The following is a 24155-nucleotide window of genomic DNA, read 5'->3' on the forward strand; positions in this document are numbered from 1 at the left end:
TTATCTCTACTCTTGGTCTGGAACATAAATGAGATATTTTGTGCTGTGCTAACCACTGACTGTCACTGTAGTTAGTGACATGTTAGTTACAGCTAAGCTTGTCTTTGAGGATTACAACAATCTCCCGGCTGTAAATTGTAACTTAAGTACCCACATAGCATGTATCTTAAGGCCATCAAACTCACTCATGTTTGGATTTTTTCCAGTCTGCGATTTCTTGTCTCAGTATCAAACTATGAGCAGACAGATCTTATCTTGGTGAGCTGAGTGCTCTCTCTCAGCACCACTTTCTTATTTTCTCTGTGGAGAAATGTATGTTTTGACAGAAATATTATTCACTTTGCAGGTTTAACACCACAAAATTCTGAAATAAAGGACGGCTTCAGGGAAAAAAGAAAACACCAAACCTCTCTATGGGGGGTTGGTAACAGTAAAATTTCCATCCCTATAATGAGTGTGTAAAACATGCCATGGAAAATAGTGGCCCACTTTTGCATATTATAGAGACATGCCCTACTTAAAGAGAGCTGACATCGAGAGACTGTGCTCAGAATATGGATGCAGGATTCAAGTCCTCGACAGGCCATAAGCCCAAAACCACCCCTTTGGTGTAATATCAGCTGAGGAGACGAGACAAAGGCTGTGTCTCCCACAGCCAAGCAACACACCCCTGACTGCAGCCTGGGCTGCAACAATGAAAACTGGAAGGCAGGCATTTCAGACCCACACACACACATACACACAGAGAGGAGAGGGAGAGGTTTCTCTGCAGTTGTAACACACACCAGCACCCAGCTGGCTGGCTGTGTAACACCAGTCTGCCCTGGATTCAACCTCCACCCTCGTTGCTCTGACTGGAGTCTGAATCTTTCTCCTTCCAATGATGCAGGAATACAAGCGCCCCATTACAAGGCCAGCTTATCACAGCTCATCACAAATGGGCGTGTATTTCCCCCACCTCTCTTTTTCCTCCTCTCACTCTCCTCTGCACCAGCCTGCAACATGAACAGGAGCCCATGTCTGCAGGAGACACATTTCATTTTAAATATTAAAATAAATCAGGTGAAAAATAAAGAGCTGATGCAGAAGAACTGCAAATTATTTTACATAACTCACTTTATTTTTCAATCATTTAAAGTCTGATACCCATAGGACAATATAATTAGGCTATAGTATAGATGGTATACTTTTAAGTGTGTCACTAAAATATTGTGCATCAAAATGGGATGCTCATTAAAAATTAGACTAACATCATTTTTTAATGGTCTCCCATACATGTGATCAATTAGGCCCTAAATAATCTTCTTAAGAGAGAAAGGGCTGGACACATCCCTGTCAAAATGGCTAAAACGTGGTTTTTAATGGCCTCTCACACATTAAAAACATAATAATATATGTATATTTGCAAGATGTAAAAAGGGACTGTGGGGAAAATGGATAGCTAATGAAATAATGTATGCAATATTACAATAATATGTTGCCAGACTGCATTTAAAAATGATCTTTAAACATGATCCGGTCTCCATAAACTCACAGCCATGCACTGCAGACAGCAGGAGCCCCTGCAGAAACATGACTGATTTTTATGGGCGAGCCGGCTCGCCACACGCATGGAGCCCCTCAACAAAGAAGATGCAGGACACCTTTAAGAAAACGCCTCATCTCCCTGCCTGGCTGTCACTATGGCAGCCACTCATGCCATTTCATGGTGCGTATTTTTTCCAGCGGCTTCCTGCGGTCAGGTCTGACAATAGAAGGAAAAAATTACAAGCCCCTGGTCGCGCTAGTGACCGCATTTAACTGTTTATGACACACTGCTGTGAGACGGCAGAAACACTAACGCAGTGATTTGCAACAGCGCGCATCAAAGTTGCTTCAGCCAGTGAAGCAGAAATAACTCTTATACTCACTGTGATCTTTGGGATGTTCTTTTTTCCTTGGTAAGACATTTTTCGTCCGGTTCCACCTTTGAAATCAAGCTTTGAAAAACAATATTCCCTCTGTACGGATGCTGCAGCGGCCCTCGCCTGGATGGGAGCTTCAGGGAATGGTCGCCACTCTGTCAGTGCGATGTAAAGTGCCTCGCACAGTGCTATAGGAGCGTACTGTGGCTCAGACACCCGGCCCCTCCCTCAATAGGCTCGACTGGAAAGAGGCGATGTCGCAATCTTTCCACCGGAGGGCGCAGTGGAGCAGCTGCTGAACAGCCCGCATCCAGTTGTCTGCATTACTGAGCTGTCACACATTTTTCTTGCACATATACTTCAGCATGTATATGATGTTATTGTTTATTTCAAAGATCAAAATTATAATTAATCTGAAGAAGCTGGTTTAAAATTCACCAGTTTGAGTTATATTCTGTGTCTGTGTAACACAGCCGATGAGTTTATTGATCAGAGCAGAAGGCCAGTAATGATTGCATGATTGATTAGAAAAGCATGTGTGGCACTATAGTCAAGGAGGTACCAAAAGCAGGACTCTCTAATCCCTGCAGGGTGGTAATCTCCATCATTCTACACCTTGTTGTCATCCTCATTACCAACATTAAGTACTGAAATTATTTGGCTGTTTTATAATCCTATAGCAGCATTACAACTGTGTTGACTAAACAGACAAACTGTGAATTGCAAAATAAATTCATTGGAGTGTATATGATCACATTTGTGGGGGTTTTTTAATGGGAAGTACAACACTTAAATAAATGAAAAACTGAAAAAAACACATTTCTGTTTTAAATTTAGACATGTTCAGATGTTTTGTTTAATAAAAACAAGCAAATTTGTTCAACAAATACACAAAAATGACTCCTGTATAAATTCAGGATCACTTTTTGTTTGAATTTAAATATTATATAAAAAATAAATAAAAATTATAACAAAAAATAAATGAAAAAACACGTAGGTTCAGAGTGTAGCTAAATCACGGCCAATTATTACCTACAGATTTTGTTTTGCTGAACACAGAGGAGGGGCCAAATCATGTAGCAGCTGTCACAGAGCCTGTCCACCACATTACACACCCCACGTCTACCCACCACACACACACACACACACACACACACACACAGACCCTCTCGCCCTCTCTGCATGTCCCCACCCAGCCATGTGTCTCTATTGTTTGGCCCCAAAGTGGATCCCCCTTCACTCCACCGGTCGTTTCCTCCACTCCCCTCCTCAGCACTAATGCACCCATAATGAGGTTCAGAGGCATGCACGTGACTGAGGGTGTGCCTGTGTGTGTGTGTGTGTGTGTGTGTGTGTGTGTGTGTAGTACCACCATCAGCTGGAAAATCATATTTTCAGTCAGCATGATTTTCATTGTTTTAAAGGAAGATATAGATTTATAACACAGAAGCTTCAGACAGTGATGTCAAAAAGTTTTACGCAAAAAAAAAAAAAAAAAATCTCTTTTTTAGTTTTGTATTTATGTGTGAGCTACAATAAAAAAGTCACAATCCTTGTGATGGATATTATATATGGACAATCATTTTTTTAGGCCTAGATTTTTGAATGGTGATTTGTTTTGTAAATTTTGGAGAGAAAAAAAATTGAACTGTCAAACATACAAGATATTCATAATATTGGTGTAAAGCCTCAGAGGGGACCAAAAATGTTTCATATTTAATAGATTTTTAAAGTTTTATTATATCAAATATCTATTTGTGTTGGAGCTTTAAGTGTGTGTGCTTCACCCTTTCACTTTGAACTTTTCTCTACAGTCACATATTTTAAATATTTTGGGGATATTCTTTGAAAGTTGCTATATTTTTTTTTTCATATAAATGAATATCCACTGATTGTTTTGCTGCTGCCTTTGGCTACACAGGACGCAGAGGCTGCATGCTGACATGTCCTTTCATGGCAGTCAGGCAGTAAGGCATTACCTCAGCATTCCCAGGCCGTGGAGAATGCATCAACAACACACTTCAAGTCTGCAGGCCTGCTACCTCAGACCACATGAGCCAACTGACACTGACACAGACAGACAGACAGACAGATCAAGGATACAGAAAAAAACTGCACCAGCAGACTAATGCCTTATTTCCACTGCATGGCTTGGCTCCAACTGACTCGACTCATTTCACTTTCGGTTCCAGGTCTTTTTCTCTATTTCATTTTGCGGACAGCACGCCCTGAGTGTCGGTGGGACTCTCAGCTGATCATCATAGTGACATTGCATAAAACTGCTATGACATCATCTTCAACACAACACTCGCCAAATCCTTTCATTGGCAACCAAACAGAATAGCGTCTGCACTTTGTTAGTTATATGAGTGAAAAAAAAAAACTGTGGTAGGTATTGTGCCAGATGTCCAACGTTGCACTAGTAATGCTTCTCTGTCACCAATTAGTGCTTAGCAGTGTTTGAAGTCCACCTTCTAATATCAACTCAGCTCACCTGGATCCATTTGCAAAAAGTTTGGTGACTTGCAAGAGACAGATTTAAAAAAGATGGTCAACAGAAAAAAATCAGAAAAGACTGAGATACTCCCAGTTCCTCACTACATTTCCCACAATGCAACCCGAGAGCATTTCTATATCGTGTCTTTGTACTGAGCATTTTCAAACTTTACATCCCCGTATGTAAGCCTGTATGCAGTCTTTCTATAAATCTGATATCTCCAAGTACAAGCTGGGAAAACAAAGATAACATCACCATGTATATATATGAGGGTTGTTTTCTTAGACCTGATAAAGCTTCTGTGAGCTACAGAAGACAAAATAATAACTGTTTTGTACAGGTTTTGTTGTAGTCAAGACAACTGTTCAGACAACTGAACATTATATACGAAAATTGTGGAGTACCTCTGTAACTACTGGACACTGATGCTCGCATTCTCTACCAGTTTCTTTCTGTTTCTGCTTCCTGCTTCAAAACTTTCCTTAAGGATGCCTTCATAAGTCACTAATTATATGTGTGGCTCACATGCATATGTAGATGTGTGCATTTGGACAAGATTAATGTGTTATGTTTGGGCCTGTGTATTAACTGTATGAGTGTGTCAGAGTGAATGTCAGACCATGAAGTGCTCCTCCCAGTCTGACCGCCACCCTGCAGGATAACAAAGAGGAGGGGTTCTCCCCAAACCAGCTTCCCTGGACATCTGGCCGACCACTCCCCATTCTTCGCTCCATTACAGCCGCTGATTGCTCTAATTAGCTCACCAGACAGGAGGAAACCAATAAAATCTATAATTATGATCATTATTGTTTAGTAGTACTACAGCATCAGATTATTATATATCTAGATTACGTTTCCATAAAGTAATCTCACATAAACCCTAAAAATTAGCAAACAACTACAGCATTATGATGTCAGTAACATTGTGAATGAATGAGACACATGATCGTCAGACATCTTACCACATCACCTCTTATTCTTGTCATTACTTGGTATGAAAAGTGTCATGTAAAGCAAGACTAGCATCCAGACTGTAATGTCTAAAGAGTAAGCATGTCCTGTCTCTGCTGTCAGTCTGATTTCCTCAAACAGTTTCCAAACAAAGCAAAAAAGGAGAGTCTCAGTCTGTTACTTCCTGCTGAATCATCTGGTCCCTCAGGCGCTGCAATATTGCAGTTCATTAACAGGCCACATGGGGGGGAAACTGGCCGCCTGCCATAATGAAGACATCCACTGTACACACTGTACATGCTTCAGAGGAACAGTATAATCTTACACCATGATGGACTGTGGCAGTAAAGTCTGTTTAAGTTACATTTAAAATGCAGAACAGAAAGTAAATACATGATGTGAGGATTCAGATCAGTTAGTTGGGGGGGGGTGCACTGACCCAGTCCCAAACTGTCTGCTGTCAGGCTGTGAATCAATAACAGCACACAAATCACTGAAGTGTAAATGATGAGGCCTTCAAACAAAACAGTGGAAAATTATTTACAAGACAACATTTCATTTCTACTTTAGATAATTTATCAGTGTTCTCAGATAAACAGAGCGTTGTGGCTTCAATCAGTCTCTGAGCATTAGTGTTGTTGTCACACAACAGGTCTGTCTCTCCTCTGCCCGCTGCTGAGTCTCCAATTAATCAACGCTGGGAGACAACAGAGGGCGATAAGAGATCTGCCACCGCAGCAGAAACAGCCACAGATAGACTTGTTTCACCAAAAGTGTGTGGTTAGATTTGCATCACGCAGTATTTAAGTTGTAGAAACAATGCTGGGACGTGCATCATAGGGTGCAAGTGATAATGATAGTGATCATTTAGGTCGGTTTTTCTGATTAATATGTCTTTTTTGGGACATCATGGCTCCATATCATGAGGACTGATCAGGTGTTTCTCTAGAGAAGTATGCATGCAGGAAGTGTTTCTTTCCAAATAACGTTACCCCAACAGAACTTCACTCAATACCTCTTTAAATATATGACAGTGTGTTGGTTGTTATTGATGTCTTCTAACCCGATAAACACCGTGCACTGACTTTTTAAACATGATGACAGCAAACACTATCACTGCTGCGTCTGATTTCAGACCACAGTTGACGTCAGGCTGATGATGACTTTGTGCATTTAAGCAGATAATTACCTTTTATTAGATTCTACTTGACTCTAATCTATGACATATTGTATTACATCAGACCATCCCATAATGTTTAACTCTTTCCTGCTTCTTATTAAAATCAATTTACTCCATTTATGCATTATATGAGTACAGTGTGTGTGTGTGTGTGTGTGTGCCGAAATGTGGCCAGCCCTGCAATGACGAACTGCAAATCATCCTCACTTTGTCGAACAGCATCTTTTCTCTGTCAGACAAAAAATGCAAATGACTGTGTGTGAGAGTGTGAGAGAGAGTGAGAGGCAGAGATGAATCATCACTTTTGGTGCCCAGAGAGTAATCTCAGTCTGACATTAGAGGAACCAACTTTCCTCCTCGAAAGTGTCATTTAACAGCAGGTGGAGGAAACATATAGTGTGTCTGCCTGGTAGCACATACAAATATCTTCTGTCTATTCATGTTCTTCTTCTTTCATACAGCTTTTTTGAGTCAGATAGAAATATAATTCATCAAAACTGATGGCATGATGAGAGGTCGCATCATATGACTTTGTCATACTTTTAAGTAGGGGTGTCGCAATATCAGCTCTAAATCAAAAATTGATCGAAATAGGCTTTTGATTTTCAAAATCAAAAGCAGCATTGCCACCCAGGACATCGTTGACCACTGGCAGACAACAGCACTGGTATATTCTTATCTATAAAGCAATATGGGGCAAACTTCTGGCCTACCTCTGCTCCCTTCTGTGTGTCAGCTCTGGTAGGATGGTAGTTAGCAGCTGCTTTTTAATTTACTCCATTGTTTAACAGATCTGGGGAAAACTGCATTCTCCTACTCTACACCATGGACATGGAACAATCTTCAAAAGATCTAAAATAAGACACTCTTATTATAATTGAATAATTTAAGGGCATCATAAAGAATGTGGTGACAGAGACATGTGCTTGTTTTTCTTGAGAGGCCACTATGTTTGAATAGTATTTGTTGCATTTTGAATGTGTTTTGGTTGGCTGCTACCTTGGCAAAGTTGCTCTTGTAAAAGAGATTATCAGTCTCAATGAGACTTCCTGGTTAAATAAAGGTTAAATAAAATAAAATAAATAAACAGATGTGCTCTTGATATCATTTAGAGGGAACTGGAAAACACAATGTCTGCAGGAATAATGTTACAGACAGATGCAACGGTGCTCAAAATGTCAAAACCCTGCCTCTCTATGAACACATTTTGACATGTCACAGAAGGAAAAGCTGTGTAATGTTATTTTTAACACCTGTGCAAGTCAAAATGTCTGCTTCAAGAAAGGTCTATCTGACATTTTTCAGCAGTTTTCTATGTATTCACCATGTTACCAGACTGTAACCACACCGACCATTACTGGTTTAGATAATGGGCCTTTGTAACTACAACCAACTACTAACTGACTGCTGCTGCTTACCACTAATGAAAGAGAGTTGATGACACAATCTCAACAAAAAGACAACATAATAAAGTTGGAACACAAAATATCAACCATGATTTATCTCAGTACCTTTTCTTCTCAGGGCTAAGTCACGAGCTTATATTTGAGCTCAATGGACCTACAGTTGTCACACAAATAATGGCATGTAAGTATGCTGCTACATGTGTGGGCAACAGTTGTCTCTTTGTCGCTCCCCAGTAAATATCAAACATCATGGCTGTGACTTCTGTGGTTTCACTTTAACAGAAGTAATCTCTGCAGTGGCCCACACTTTGTAGCGATGACAGAAATTTTCATTTGTTCAGCCTTGAGGATCTCCAGTCATACTCCATGGCCTTGGTCCTTAAATCCTTTCCCCCCGTCTGTTCTAGTTCGGATTTTTCTTCTGCAATATTCTCAAGGGGTTTAAGAATTATACCAGCCAAACTAATGGTGATGAAAGTTGGCAGAGGATGGTGAGTCTGTCTCATCCCCCAGCCATATTGGCAGGCGCTGTGTTTTTGCTATCATACACCTTAAAAAGTAATTTTATTAGCTGGGAAATCAAATGTGCTCCAGTCCAACAACTTCACTCATGTGTTTCATGCCTTTTGGTGTTCTGTGGCTGCATACACTGATTGCTAAGGTGCTGTATCTATTCTGAAATGCTATTTGCAATTATAAAGGATATGTGGTGGTGTGACACATCCAATAGATAATTATTCAGCATTCAGCCTCTCTTGGGTGAGTAACTTTATAGGCTTTGAATGGGTGGATGATGGAGATATTTCAAATTTTATTCAGGTGTGGCCCATAGCTTGAAAGCATCAGGGATAATTTGTGACTCACTTAATTATTGTGCTAGTTATTGGTAATCTAGAAAAGGTTGTACCTCTCCATCTGTCATTAACTTTTATAATATTGTCAATTAATACTAATGGGATATTAAGCTCGGCACTGAAACATCATTAAACATCATATTGGCATGGGACCAACCAGGACAGGAAAGGTAAATCAGCAGTAACACACACTGTAGAAACCACTCCTGTCATGTACACATGCTGCATCATCTCTCTACCATTTACGCAAAAGTTACAGTCTTCTTACCTTGTCATCTCCCAGGTTCTGCAACACTTCCTTACCGCCGCTGGTTCTGATCTGAACCCCAGGTGAGTCCTTCCCTCCTCCCCTGTTTCCTGCGGGACTCTCCACACCGGGGGAGATCCTGCTGTCACTCGCCGGGCTCCTCGCCTCCTGTCCGGTGTCTCGTTTGGCGGTCCTCGGGGTGCGGGAGCCCCTCTGGCCGACGCTCAGGGCATCAAAGTCTATGGTTTTACTCTCAAACGCGCCCTCGACGTTGCAAAACAAGCCGCCGTATTTCTGCCGGGGCACCTGATCTGCAGTGCCGGGTCTGGCGAGATAAACCGGCAGGTCGTCCTCTGCCATGTCCCGGTTTCCCCTGCGCTCTGCCATGGCGGAGCCCCTGCAAGTGACCGAGAAAGCCAGTTAAACTAGTGCTGAAGTGGTGTGTGTGTGTGCCTGTGTGTGCGTGTGTGGTGCTGTGAGGGAGCCTGAGCAGACAGGCAGGCAGGAGAGGTGGCACTGTAGTGGTGCCTGATGCAGAGGTATCTGCCAGATTTTAAAGTGAGTTCATTTAAATACACGGAGGTTTGTGGACTTAAGGCTGTATTTATCCCGAGAGGAAGTGCTGTGCAGAAGTTGCAAAAGCCTGCAAAGTGGGAAGAGTGCAAATGTAAAGTATATAAAGTGTAAGACAACAATAACAAGAAGGTGCAAATCCAAAATAGCCATGTGCAAAACATCCAGTGCCAAATGCCAGACGAATTCCTACCTCTGCTTTCTGATTTTAGCTGGATATAAGAGTTAAAATAGCCAATGTTCAGCAGCTTCAACAGTCTGTGAGATAATATCAAAGTGACCTAATTGGACACAGGTGTGCTTTCAGCAGGTAACAGGTCTCCAAGGTGCGCACGGAGCTGTCCACACTGCCGCTGTCCTTTCAGCACCACTTCAGATATTTGATATGTAACTATAGCCACACCTGCGCTCTCCGTCCAAACCCTCTTGGCTATAGGGTGGAAACACTTCAGCTCAAAGAATACTAAAGCTGATGTTTCTTCAGGGTGCTTGTCTTGGGCCTTCATCGGCGGCACCCTGGGGTGATTATTACCCACTCACGCCAGCACAAATGAGACAGGACGGTGTCAGCAGCAGCGGCGCACAGAGACGAGCATCTTTCAGGCAGCAGGTTTCAAAGAGAGAGTTTGCTGAGTCGGGAGGGCAGCAGGAGTTCAACACTGTCACTCAGTAAACAGGAGTGCAATTATGTAATGGCAATATATCAGCATATTTCACAAGTTTGAGACGGGTCAAAAGACTCTGAGCTTTTTATTTGTTTGTCTTTTCAACTAACTGTTTCCAGATATCACTGATGAAGGAAAGGACAAGGGGAGAGACATGGCATGGCATTCCTCTGGCATTTATCCCCATATAAACCAGTAAGACTTAAAAACAACTATGCCTCATGTTATCAAACATAACAGACTTCATGAGGAGAATCACATTACTCCAATCATGGGTGGATAAGGAGACAAGAGGCCCATTGGCACAGACAGGCAAAAGGCCTCACCACTTTTCCTACAATGAAGCAAGACACAGACTTTGTGGCATCTTTTTTGTTCTGTTTTTGTTGTTGTGTTTCATCTATTTGTTATTTCTTGTTTCTGTGAAGTAATTTGTGTCCTTTTTTTTTTGGTCATTACATGTCTCTTTGTGGTTGTTTTACCCAGGGGCGATTCTAGGATCAGAGGTTTAGGGGTGCCCAGAGAGCTGCCCGGCCAGGCAAGATAAATTTCACTGTTTGTACATTTTAACTCAGTTTCATTCCCACATTTGTGAAAGAAAAACACAACACTTTTTGGGAAAGTCTGTGACTAAACCATCAAATCTGATAAAGGTTATTTAAATGCTGAGCCACAGCAAAAGAGGAATGGATTGGAATCATAAAAGAAACATATCGTAACCCTAATTTCTGGGGGAAGACAACTCATTTTGATACAGCTACCCCATTTTGTGTCTCTTCACAGTTCCTTTCCATCTCTTTTGGGCTCTTTTGTTTTTCTTCGCAGTCATTTTGAGTCTCTTTGGTACGTTATGACCACATTTGGTACATTATGACTGTCCCTGGAATTCATTACCACCCCAACTCAGAAACATCGATTCATTCCCCCATTTCAAATCACAACTCAAAACACATCTGTTTAAAACTGCCTATTCCATCTGATGCCAATTGCTCTGTCACTTTCTATTGTTTTTTTTGTTTTTTTTAATTTATGGTTGTTTCTTTTTAATCTCTTTTTAATGTCATTTTGTGTATCTGTACGGTGTCCTTGAGTGCCAAGAAAGGCACCTTCAAATAAAATTTATTATTATCATTATTATTATTATTACATTACTCCAGCTGTAAAATCCTTACACTGGCTTCCTGTCACTGAGATAACTGATTTCAAAATCTTGCTGCTTGTGTATAAATCACTTTGTGGCTCAGCGCCCAAATATATATCTGACATGCTTGTGACATATCATCTAGGACCCTGAGGACATCTAGGGCCGGCCTATTGACCGTCCCAAGAGTTAGAACAAAACATGGTGAAGCAGCATTTTGTTATCATGCAGCACAAACCTGGAATAACCTCTCAGATGATGTTGGACAGCCCCAACTCTGACCACTTTTAAGTCAAAGCTAAAAACATTCCCTTTTTTACACTGGCTACTCCACCCTGTAACGACTGCAACCTTGTTTAAACTCGATTTTAAATCATTTTAAATAATCTTTTCACCATTTGTCTGCACTTTTGCTATTTGTAATGGTGATTTTTTTTAAATTCTAAATCATTTAGTAATGAATTTTACCTTTTATATATTTTTTTCTCTTAACTCTTTACACACTTTGACTCGCCCTTGGGTATGAAATGTGCTATACAGATAAAGCTGCCTTGCCTTGCCATGTTCATTTGAGTGACATTTGGCAGGTGAAGACCAGTGGGGTCCCTTGTGCGCGATAGGCCTGTGCAGTAATCCATCCATGATTATAATTCATTAGCTACTACTAAAATCTCACACTTAGAATTTTTGATGTGGATTAAAAGTTGAGAGAATAATGGCAGTTCAGTCTGGTACAGTACGAGGGTGGCTCTGGTTTCACTGTGAGGCTTAGTGGAAATTTTCATCAGCTGGATTAGAAATGACAACTGCCTTCCAGATCACATTGGAGTGCCAAATGTGTGTGTGTGTGTGTGTGTGTGTGTGTGTGTGTGTGTGTGTGTGTGTGTGTGTGTGTGTGTGTGTGCCCACAGAGATGTGAAAGAGTCTCAAGGTCAGTCACACTGTAGGCTACGATGAAATCAAACAGGCCACATCCTCAGGTCTCATCTAACAGGTTGTCAGCAACTGGGATAAAGCCTTTGTTGTTTTTCAGGCAGACGGAAACTTCCAGCATCCAGTTTTTCCTATTAGGCCCCTGCTGAGAATGCAAACAAGTATTTGTACATTTGCAAGCCAGAGAGAGAACCTTTAACAGGAGATAAGTCTGGCTGCAGTGAGGAAATTCATGCTAGAAATAATCCTTTTTAGTTCAAATATTGGTTGATCTGAAGACGTCATTTTTCTGATCTTAACTGTGCATCACGTGTGTTGTTACTGTTTCATAGTGGCTGACACTGCCTGTTTTACAGCTTGTCTTACTGACATCTAGAGAAAATGCATCGGAGAGAGAGAGAGGGGGGAAAAAAGGAATGATCAAGCGCTATATTCTGAAAAGATGGCTTAGTGGAATTTTTTTCAGGGGACTGAAGCAGAGTAAAATATGATAAGTAGCTCTATTTCCACACATTCCTTGCTGAATACCACTGTCGCAGTTCCTGTGGCTCTGTTGGCATCCAGCGCAGTGACTTGTCAGGCCAGCAGAAATTTTCCCTCACATGAATGTGATTAAAGCATCAAGGTTTGCGGAGATGCCAAGAGCCCACGAAAATTCCCTGCCTCTGTAACTCTATGGTGACTTACTGAGTCTGTGTGTCTTATGACCGTCCTGTTCTGCTTTTCCTCCAGTGTGTTACTCGTGTTTAGACAGTAATTAATCTTGAGAGAAGGGGGACAGAACAAAAGAAAGCTGACAATATTCTTTATATTTCATTTACCCATGCAGCCACTTTGTGTTTTGCTGGCCACACACTCGTACACTGACACCAACCAGTTCAGATGGCTTGAAAAGAATTAAATAATATGTGAGGGAACAAGGACAGCGCTCAAAGGCTAGTGCAGATGGTTTACTGTGGTCTGGACGCAGCAGACTGACTGGGAGGCAGCGGAGCCATCAGCTCGCACTGTCTGGCTTTCAATGTCGGTGATGTCATAATAGCTGCAAACCATAAAAACAACACAGTCAGTTGTTTATTTCATTTGGGTGAATTTCTCAGTGCTTCACTTTCTAACTAAACCTGACCATAAAGAAAGAAAATGTAAGAGTACGTGATGGGTTGTCTGGTATTTCCCAGGTGGTAATGACCAAAGATTTAGCACTGCACCTTTTGAATGACATCCTGTGACAAAGCAGTTTGGCACTTGGTCAGTAAGCCATCTAACAGGATATCGCTCTGACTTAATGAGGCTTTTAAAGCAATGACAGCAGCAATGCTGGAACAAAGCAGGAGACTATCCACCGTCTTTCGTATTAAAAATGGATGTAAGGTGGGTCGGCTGGTAAAATTAATGCCCCCATAAGACAGCAGCTCTCATGTTGCCACTGGCTTAAGTGCATGTTCACCCAGGCATGATGTAATGACGGCAGATAGGACAGAGTTTGGCAAAATAACATTCAGTTGTCTTCATGGATTTGGCACAAAAGGCCTTGCGGCGAGTGAGACCTTTGGAAAACTGGGTAAGTGGGCCACTGTTCCACAGGCAAGTCAATAAGAGTTAATTCAAAGGGTAAAGGAAAATGCATGGGGTCTGACAAGCTCCAAGTAGGCTCTGCACTGGCACACCTTTATTCAAGAGATTCAATAAAATGATGGGTTAGAAAACTGTTAGAGACAAAATAATAACTGTTCTCAGATGGTCCTGATTATGCTCCAACCCTGCATCACTACCTGTATTATTTTCTACATACATATTGAGTACTGTATCAATTTGTTTTTCTGCCAGACTTGGTAACATATCCAGTTAAGTTAGAGTAAAAACCTAAAATTCAATGCTTAAAAAATTAAGGGAACACTAAAATCACACATCAGATCTTGATGAACGAAATATTCAACTTGAAAATCTTTACTGATGTACGCTGTATAATTTGTTGAGAACAAAATGACATAACAATGGTCAGTGGCAACCAAAATCATCAACCCATAGAGGGCTGGATTTAAAATCACAACAAAAATCAAAGTAAAAAATTGAAATCACAGGCTGATCCAATGTGCAGGAATTTCATCACAGCAACTCATAATGTGACTCAGTAGAGTGTTTTGCCCCTGCCTGTATGCACTCCCAACAACATCTGGGCGTGCATGATGAGTTGGCGGGTGGTGTCCTGGGGGATCTTCTCCCAGACCTGGATCAGGGCATCAATGAGCTCCTGGACAGTGGCATTGGCTGCACGTGTATATAAAGTCCCATGGGTGCCCAGTTGCATTTAGGTCAGGGGAACGAGAGGGACAATCATTGGCATCAATGCCTTCATCATCCAGGAACTTTCAACAAACTCTGGCCACATGAGGCCAGGCATTGTCCCAGCCCACTGCACCAGTGTAACGTCTGACAGTCGCTCTGAGGATTTTCATCCCAGTACCTAACAGCTAACTATGCTGGCTATGACATGGAGGTCTGTGTAACCTTCAAAGGATCTGCCTCCCCAGACCATCACTGACCCACCGCCAAACCAATCATGCTGGATGGTGTTACAGGCAGCATACGTTCACCACGGCGTCTCCAGACTCTTTCACGCCTGTCACATGTGCTCAGTGTGAACCCGCTCTCATCTGTAAGGAGAACGGGGCATCAATAGTAGACCTGCCAATTCTGGTGCTCTCTGGTGAGTGCCAATCAAGCTGCACAGTGTTGGGCTGTGAGCACAGGTCCCACTAGAGGATGTCCTCATGCCACCCTCATGGAGTCTGTTTCTGACAGTTTGGTCAGAAACATGCACACTAGTAGCCTGCTGGAGGTCTTATTGTAGGGCTACCAGTAGCGAGGACACTAACAGAACACCACTAAAGAAGGATCAGTCAGGAAGGATAAAGAGAGAGCAGCTATCCATCTGCACCAAAGCAGGTGAAACTACTTCAAAATCACTTGTGCTTCCTAAATAGACAGATTGATATCCCTGAAGTTTAACCGACTTCATGTTGTACTGTGACCATTAAGTGCCCCTTCATTTTTTTTAGCAGGGCATACTTAGTCTCACAGCACACCTGTACTTTTGTATATGTACCAGCATGGCTGTCCCCCAGTTAAATTATAGGAAACAACTACATGTCCCCACACCTATATTTGTTGGCTCTGGTTGCACCATCTTCATTCTATTTTTTTTTTCTCAAGCCACTGTATGACACTAATGTATTATTGTATAATTTTAGAAACTGAGAAACAGCGACTACAAACTTCTCCTTTCATTATTCAGAGCAGCATGGTGCAGTAGTGCAGCAGAAGGAGGCCACAGTCACCAGCAGCAGTGAACCTTTGGCAGCACGCACAGGATGATCAGGAGAGAGCAAAGACAAAGGCTTACATTCAAGACTCTTTTTTTCTGCTCCGATGAGCCTGATTTAGTCACATGAATGTCAAACTGAAGTCAAAGCTGCGAAGGAGAAAAGGAGAAAACACACCTCAGCTACTTTGCTCTGCTTCATATATAGCTGGAAATGAATCTTTACTCTAATTGTAGTTAAAAAGCAAACAAATGAGTTCTCGTGTTAATCGGTGTATGAAGCATGAAGTCAGTGTTGCTAAGCAGCTGAACAGAGCAGACTGGGCAGCTGCATCCGCCTGGGATGGTTTGGCTGCAGACCAGCAGCTGCTGAAATAAGGTTAAAGAGCCTCCAAGGATGTACGGTCAGGCGTTTCAATCTTGTATCCCTTACAGCGAGGCGGGCTTTCTAACATACAATAACACCGGGGTTTTTATGTCACACAGAGCGACTCATCATTAAAATATGAGCTTTAAACTGTCCACCCTTTTCTGAGTCACGTCATGAGGGTTTTAGTTGAAGCTCTACAGCGGATGTTCTGCAGATAAAGCGGTTCCTGTTTGCAAACAACAAATATGTCATCAAGGATTATGTTTTCAGTAACAGGGAAAATGCAGAGTTCAGTTCAAATTGCAGGAAAAATGGCAAACTAACTTTAAACTTGGCATTTTTTTCATGAAAGAGTTTTGAAATGATTTTTAGAGACCACTTGTTCAGTCAGTGTACACTTTAACCTCTGGGAGTGACCTCTGTATGGGGGACAGATAGAAGTGCTTTTATGACAGACATTTTTTGGCAGGCCTGGGTCTACAACACAAAACCTGGCTCAACCCCTGGCCTGGCAAACACAGTCAAGGCTAAAGTGAAAAGACAGACTGTTTTCCTGGACTGACCCTGCACTGTGTGCTGCGTTACCAAGAAAGAAAAAAAAAAAAAAAAAGCCTGTGAGACAAGTGAAGCCTTCACTGTGTCAAAGTAGGAAAGTTTTGTGATTCTCGTAATAAACCACAAGTCTTAAAACCGTTTCATAAAAATGAGCACTTGTATGTTGGAGCTGTTCTCATGAATGAATTTATGAAAATAGAAAATAATGACATTTTCATTTTAGAATAGTATTGACCTGCATCAGCAAAGGATGTACTGTATTAGCAGTAACTATGCTATTGCTATTTCTGTCCATTGACTGGAAAGTGCAGTGGTGCACATCAGATGGAAGAATAACCAATACCAGTCACAGCTAAAAGCCTATTTCCCTCTTCCTGACCTGAACAAAGCAGAAGCCCATTAACAAGGATGACTGATGATGGCTGCTAATAGGCACTGACAGGAGTCAGCAATAAGGTGCAACAGAAATGAAATCCTTTAAACAAAGACACCACAGAAGGAAAGATGAATGCTGGAATTCAACGTCTGTCCTTGACGTTGGACACAGTGGATGACAAAACAAATCCTTGTCTCAGAGCATTTTAAATCAATAGAAAGCTACAGAATAACCATTAAATGTAAATCTTTAACTTAATGTTTCCAAGGGTAGGAATAAAATCTTGATTTTTAGGCAACTTAAATGCTCAAAGAAAATGAAAATTTGACCACCTGCAATTCCATGACACCTGGGCAACTCCATCTGCTGTGGTAAAGATCATGTGATATAATTGAAAGCTCCACAAAAGCTACTCAACAGACTTTGCAGAGAAACAGTTTGGTCGACAAAATTATGATAAATCCACTTTCTAAATAATTAATGCCAAAAAATGTAATAAACTGCTGCAACACAATCGCCAGAATAATGTTATCATTGTACGTTTCTGCAAGCCACGAACACCTTACATGTGCACTTTATTATCTAGCTGATACATTGAAACTTTCAACACATTCTCACTCTGACCTCGTCACATATCGATGTTTGGTCATGGAACCTTTCATCTCCAGATACACCGTGAAAGGTCGGTTGTTGACGTTCTGGGATGCCGTGTCAAGTTATGTCTTGTTACATGCATTGTCCTCTTTCAAAATATACTCGTTTTCACAGGAAATTTAACGTTTACATACAGTCTCTTTCAAAATAATCGCACTTCATTGGTACAACAATGCGAATTGACGTTTTTTTCCCACACTAACAACTAGCCCACGTGGTTGGATTTGGGCAACAAAACAAGTGGTTAGGTTTAGGAAAAAAGAACAGGGTTAAGTCAGTGTTTGTTGGACCCATCCTACACCCTTCCTGCCCGACCTACTCAGACTGTTGCCACCTTAACTTTCGTTCTTGTCCCATTGTGTTTCCTCCTAATGCCGCGAGCACTGTTAAACTATAATGGTGACCAGCAATGTATCTGTCTGATGCTGCAAGTCACTGCCCAAGCGTTGGATTTTGACAACTTCAGAGTGAGACTGGGTTGAAACCTTATGTTTCTTTATATTTCAGCAGTGCTGTGGTGATTGTGTAGTTATGTTTAGGCCCAAACCCACTTGGTGCTTAGGAAAAGATCATGTTTTGGTTTAAAATATCTGGTTTTGGTGTCAAAATGCAGCCTTGTCTTGGAAAAAAACAACTGCTTTTGGTGGCGGAAAAGCGGTTTCCAGCAACAGGTGGCTAAAAAATAAACTAACTACCTTTGAATGCAAAGTTTGGAAGAAAAGAAACAATATTGGACGCACAGAAGAACAGTTAATACTGCTCACCTTTAACTCAAAACCCCTTGCCAAGCACACCTGTAATAATGATGTGAACAGAAGACAATTTATCCGTCAAGGTCAAAGGCCATGTTTTTTTTTGTTTATTTTTTTACAGCATTACTCCTTTTTTTCCGTTTCTGTAATAATCTAGACGAAAGAAGGAGGAGGGGTTAAATTCTGGCTGGAAGACAGACGGGGTAAAGATAAAAAAAATCCTCTGTGAAATAAAGACAAAAAAATATACATTACATTACATGATTATATCAACCGCCTGAAAAAATAATTGTTACAAAGGAAGATACAAGCGGGAAAAAAGGGGGGGAGTGCATTTAAGGCAACTGCTAGTTAGCTGAGTTTGCACAAAAATAGTCTCAGTCATTCCCCTTGGTAAAGTGAATGGAGTGGTCACTGTCCGCTATGTAATGAGATGCCTTGATACCCCGGACCTGTGAATGGAGCCAGCGGGGTGGTATGATGGCAGATACACTAGCTCAGGTACACAGGGGAACAAGCTCGGTCAGCTAGTTAATATTGCAGGGACTGGGCAGAGTTAGCTTGACAGGAGAGAAGTGGAGCAGGTGTAGTGTTGCATTCACTTTCTCCTGTTTCATTTTGGGGAAGTGGCCAGTAGTGTTTCGTAAAAGAGTGTTGTTAGTATCAAAGACGATTTTTGTTAGTAGAAAAGAGGGGAAGAGAGAAACTGCAGTGATGTTCTGATAGAGAAATTTGTGACTTTACTTGTTTGTCATGTCATTTGAATCATATGAAGTTCATCTGATGAATTTAGCTTTGGTCCATGTAGGACGTACTGATGATGTCACTGTAAGATTTGAATTTAAACCGACCAATCATCCGACCAGAGTTGATAAATATTTTGCAATGTGGTCTGAAAATATTTACAAGTTTGTCAAAAGATGATGTAACTTTAAAGGGCAGATTGAAAGCCACTCAGGTGAAACCAGCACCCCCTGCTGGTCAACGGGAGCGACACACTTTTAGACAGAGTAATAAATACAGTATGTGATAGAGGGAGGATTGAAGGAAAAGGGAGGCAAATATTTCATTATTCCACATTCATATTCCAACAGATTTTTCAGTTATAATTTCCAAGGAGATAAAGTTCATCTGTGCAGCCGTCACCACAATAAAACAGAGCAATTTATACCCTTTTTGAGTCATTTATAAACTACACCAACTGTTCAAGCTGCTTCAGAGAGTCAAATAAAAGTGTAACTATTCACAGAAATAAAAAGGGGAGACTACATGAAATAATTCAGACGCATGTACATATCAACAAATGTATATATTACAGTACAGAATAGGGATGTTTTCTCAGTGGAAATCTTGGGACACAGTATCTAAGTGGTAGGAGCTGTAAAAAAGAAAGGAGGAACAAAAAGGTAACCAGAGAGTAAAGCTCTTACAGTCTGCTGGTTTTTGAGAAATAATTAAGAAGCGGTTTGACAATCTGTGGAGATCCAGGGTGCTGGATCGGAGAGTGTCGTTTCCCCCCTGTGATCTTTTCTTTCTCTTTTTTACCCCCTCTTCACTTAAGTCTGTTTCATGTGTCCGGTGAAGACGTGTCAACCTGAGCGTCCTGTATCCCCCTTTCAGTGTCTGTACACACACCAGTCTCTGCAGTGGAGTTCTGTCTTTTTCCAGGTATAATCTCCGGAGAGTCCAAGCAGTCTGTGTAAGCACCATTCTGGGAACAGCGAGGGCAGGCCGGCCAGTGACACACCATGTCCCACAGTGTTCCTCAGTATAATCTGACCTGAGACCAGTACTGGCCTCCACACTCATGGGCCCTGAGTTGGCTCGCTTCTATATCACCAAGAGGTTGCATTCGTGAAGAACGTCCTTTCGGGTTTGGAAAGGAAAGAAGAGAAAAAGAAGAGAAGTTGTGGTCCGTTTGCCTCGTTGTTTATGAGTTTTTCTGTCTGCTTATATCCCCACTGTGGCTGGATGGTGGTGAATGACATATTATTACCCTGCATGGCAGAGAGAACATTTCCCAGGCTTTGGTTTGGATTTGTCAAAGCATGTGTGTGTATATGCACGTGTTTGCATCTGCATGCGTCTGTATATGCATGCGTGTCCGTAATCTGCGTGTATGTAGGTATATGTGTGTGTCTGCATCTACTGTAAGTGTCTCTATAATTGTGTGTCGTTCTTGCAGCCTGTTACAGTACTCCCAGCTGTTTGGAGAGACGTTTAATGTCCAACACCGCTCGAAGAAATTAAAAAATAAAAATAATGTCATCCTGGGAAGTATCCTGAGAACCCCACCCCCATTAAAAGACCAAAGGAATAAAATCTGAAGTGTGAACGTCCAGGGCCGACACACGATACATCCACCTACACTGACAGCAGTCACTGATGTTATGACACTAGCAGCCACTGCTACGCACACTGTTCCACACTTGTCCAGAAAATAAATAACACTGCAGTCACAAACAAGATCTCCAAGCTGACACACCACCTGCGAGACACAGAGAGACAGAGGAGTCACAGAGAATTAGAGGAGTCAAAACCACTATGTGTCAGGCACATTTGGCTGACACAGCACATTTTGTTATGTTTACAAAACCAGTATTTGTTGTATTATTTTAGTATTTTGCAGTGTAGCAGCAAATCTGTCAGCAATCCAAAGTCGTTAAAACAATTGTCAGCACGCAATAGAAGCAAATGGCACGGTATAATGGTAAAGATGTACTATGCAAAACTTTCCTAAAAACGATGTATATACTCAAACAGAGGTAATTCCTCTCAGTCATCAACTATGACCCACTAGAAGTGTATTTTCCTGCAGAGACTCCACCTTCCCTACCCCCACAGTGCTCACATAAGGTTGGGGGTTTATAAAAAGGTACTGACCAGGTGTCTAGCAGGCATCCAAGAGAAACAGTGTGTAAAAACACAAATATAGCAAGGCAAAAAGCCTGATTAGAGTGAATCTGGGGTTGGCTTTCACTTTCACCTTAGCTGGTAAGGATGTTTCAAATAGTAACCAGCAATCATGCATAGTAAACGTCTAGGGGTCGGCAACCTTTACTATTAAAAGAAAAAAAACAAAAAAACAACTTGTATGGAGCCGCAAAACATATTTGAGCCTTATAATGATGGTATCTAAATTAGCCTTTCAACATTAGTAATGTAAATAATTTATTAGCCTAGCTAGGAAACTCAAGACGGGCCACCGTCAGTGAGGTTTGGCAAAATTTAGAGGAAAAGGCACCAGGTCATAGATGAATGACACATATTGATGACACTTATGATGCATATTCTGAAGAAATGTTAAAACATTTTAGACATTTAAAATTGGAGAATGTAAAATCACTTTACGCCGAGAGCAATGATGCATGAAAATAAAAATGTTAAAAAAAATAAATAAATCTATTCTTTATTTCCTTTTTTTTTAACAATCCCATAGGGAGCCACTGTAGAGGGGATAAAGAGCCACATGTGGCTACAGCACTGCACGTTGCCTACCCCTGCTTTTATACTTTCCAGTCTTACATTGCTCCCAAGTGTTGACAAGATATAATGCTCTTTAACAGACTTGTAGCAATTAATTCATGTTTGTTTTTTGCTTAGCAGTAAACCTGAGCAGCAATTATTTCCCACAAAGTTGGCAACTAGCTGGTGAATATATACCCTTTTTCCACAAAATTCTTTTTAGGTGCCATTTAGCGAGCCAGCCCACATTTCCACCACTTTTTGTGGAACCATTATAATCAAGGATTCTTCCTTAACGGAAAGTGCTAATAGTAGCAAGGTGGTGGATGGCATTGATTACCTGCAAGATTTTTGTCTGTAATTACAGGTATTTGTTTTTACCTAAAAAAAACAAGCATGGACCAAATTATAATGAGACCACTGCATGCTCTTATTTTTCTCAGATGATTTCTCACTTGACTTCTTCTCTGCTACCTTCTCCATCTTCTCTTTTCAATCTCAAACTGTTCAGGTTCAGAACCAATTCATTTTTGGTGAAATGCTCCAAACAGTTCAAAATTAGGTGTGGGAACCAGAACTGAAGCAGGTCCATGTAGGTGGAAAAGAGGTAATAGTGGAGTGTTGAGTAGCTGAAGCACAAGATAGTTTTCTCAGGAGACCAAACCAGAGTTAACAGGCTGAAGCTAGTGCTGCTCTTTATCTGCTGGAGGTGTGAACTGGCACACTTCAGCTGTATCAGCTTTCTTAGGTGACAGTGTGTCAGTGTTGTTTTCACGGCTTGTTGTGCTGCCCCCAAGTGGCTGGAGGAAAATAAGCAACAACGAATACTCCTGCAAAACCATTTACAAACTCCAAAAACTGTCTGCATGATTTTAAAATGTGTAGAAACATGTTAAAAGCCAAAAAGTGACAACAAACAAATACATAAGGGAGGATGAGATGTTGAGATGCTGATGATGTTTAAGTTATTCACTACTTCGAAACCTTTTAAAAAGTAAAAATGATATGCTGATGTAATATAGGGAAAAACATGAACATTAACAGAAATGCCTGAGTGGAAAGATGTTAAGAGTGTTAAGACCAAGGAGGAATGACAGCTGATTTTTTCAAAGTGAAGGAAAGATGAAGCCAGTAAATGTGTAGGAGGAAGAATGAGCAGACCAGGGTCAAATAATTACAGCCTCTGGAAAGCACTGAGCGTCCCAGTGGTCACATTATGGTAATAAAAGCATCCTGTCTCAAAATATGACTATAAAACTGCTGGACTGCTGGTTCCTTTTTCTTTCCCTCCTATGTGACGATTAAGTACAGGTCAATATAAATGTTATGACACATCATTTGTGTAGAGTTTACTGTACAATACTCCCACTGACTGATTTGCTAGGACACTATTTTCACTGAAATTTGTTTTTATTTAATAGGTACGATGAATAAATACTAAATTAGATTACTCCAAAACTTTTTTTTGTCAAAAATAATAATAAATTCCCCAGCTTTTATTCTGAAGGTCAGGCATCTTGACTGAGCACTTGTCAACGCCAATTCAGGCTCTGTAGCCAGAGTACTCCCAGCCAAAACACTTGCTGTGCAAGTTCTGTTTTAATTTAAAAGTATTTGACCAAGGTCCAGAAGAGAGACGGCAGTGGTCTGAACTTTTTACTCAAAGCCCTCAGGACTCACCTCTGCTACAGGACACGCCAAAGACTTCAAGGCCAAAGGATAAAGGCAAGAGAAAAGAACAAGAACAGAAACAAAAACTGGAGAAGGAGAGAAAAGAGATGAAGGAGGGACAAAAAGTGAGAGAGTTAGAGGAACACTCAAGATATGTTAGTAACAGCAGAGACAGAAACAGAGGTTCACTGTACAGGGAAACTGGATAGTTACATTTGTGAGGCTCTACTTCTGAATATTAAAAATCTAATGTGACATTGCTGTATCTTTGAGCTTTAGTGGTGCTTAGTGGTTTTGTTCATAATGTGAAAAGAAACTAAATAGAAATACACTCATAATTCAATTTAAATTGATTCCACAGGATTTAGGCTGAAAATCCAATAATCATGGCTGCCTGTAAGCAAAGATATTTAAACTAATGAACTCAGCAGCATTTCATGGTTTGTGTTCAAGCTTAATTAATGTACGCATCAGCATTTTTGTTACATAAGAGTAGAGTGTGACCTACCTTTTCCTCCAGGTCTTTAATCTGCCTCCTCTGGATTTCCGTCTTGTCTTCAAGGTCACGAATTCTCTGCAAATGTTCAGAGAGAAAAATGTAAGGAATGTGTCTTCACAGACAAAATTATCTCCAGCCAA

At 41.1% G+C, this 24155-nt stretch overlaps 2 protein-coding genes across 7 annotated transcripts in view; both read right to left on the reverse strand.

Annotated features, from left to right (window-relative positions):
• dpysl3 (dihydropyrimidinase like 3) overlaps positions 1–2130 on the reverse strand; it is a 44413-nt gene extending 42283 nt beyond the window's left edge. Inside the window, exon 1 of the mRNA XM_049591728.1 lies at positions 1911–2130. Within this exon, the coding sequence (XP_049447685.1) occupies positions 1911–1949 (39 nt within the window). The 5' untranslated portion in view covers positions 1950–2130. The remainder of the gene's footprint in view (positions 1–1910) is intronic.
• Positions 2131–9157: 7027 nt separating this feature from the next.
• jakmip2 (janus kinase and microtubule interacting protein 2) overlaps positions 9158–24155 on the reverse strand; it is a 52066-nt gene continuing 37068 nt past the window's right edge. For 4 of the 6 annotated variants that reach the window (XM_049591715.1, XM_049591713.1, XM_049591716.1 and 1 more), the window contains exons 22-23: positions 24025–24090; positions 18627–20868 (exon numbers count right to left, since the gene is read on the reverse strand). In XM_049591715.1, coding sequence (XP_049447672.1) covers positions 20422–20868; positions 24025–24090 — 513 coding nt within the window. In that variant the 3' untranslated portion in view covers positions 18627–20421. Of the gene's footprint in view, positions 9437–18626; positions 20869–23525; positions 23603–24024; positions 24091–24155 lie in introns of those variants that run through there. The other 2 variants (XM_049591718.1, XM_049591717.1) reach the window with 2 other exon arrangements.

This window comes from Epinephelus fuscoguttatus, linkage group LG12 (assembly GCF_011397635.1).
Source record: "Epinephelus fuscoguttatus linkage group LG12, E.fuscoguttatus.final_Chr_v1".
NCBI lineage: Eukaryota > Metazoa > Chordata > Actinopteri > Perciformes > Serranidae > Epinephelus > Epinephelus fuscoguttatus.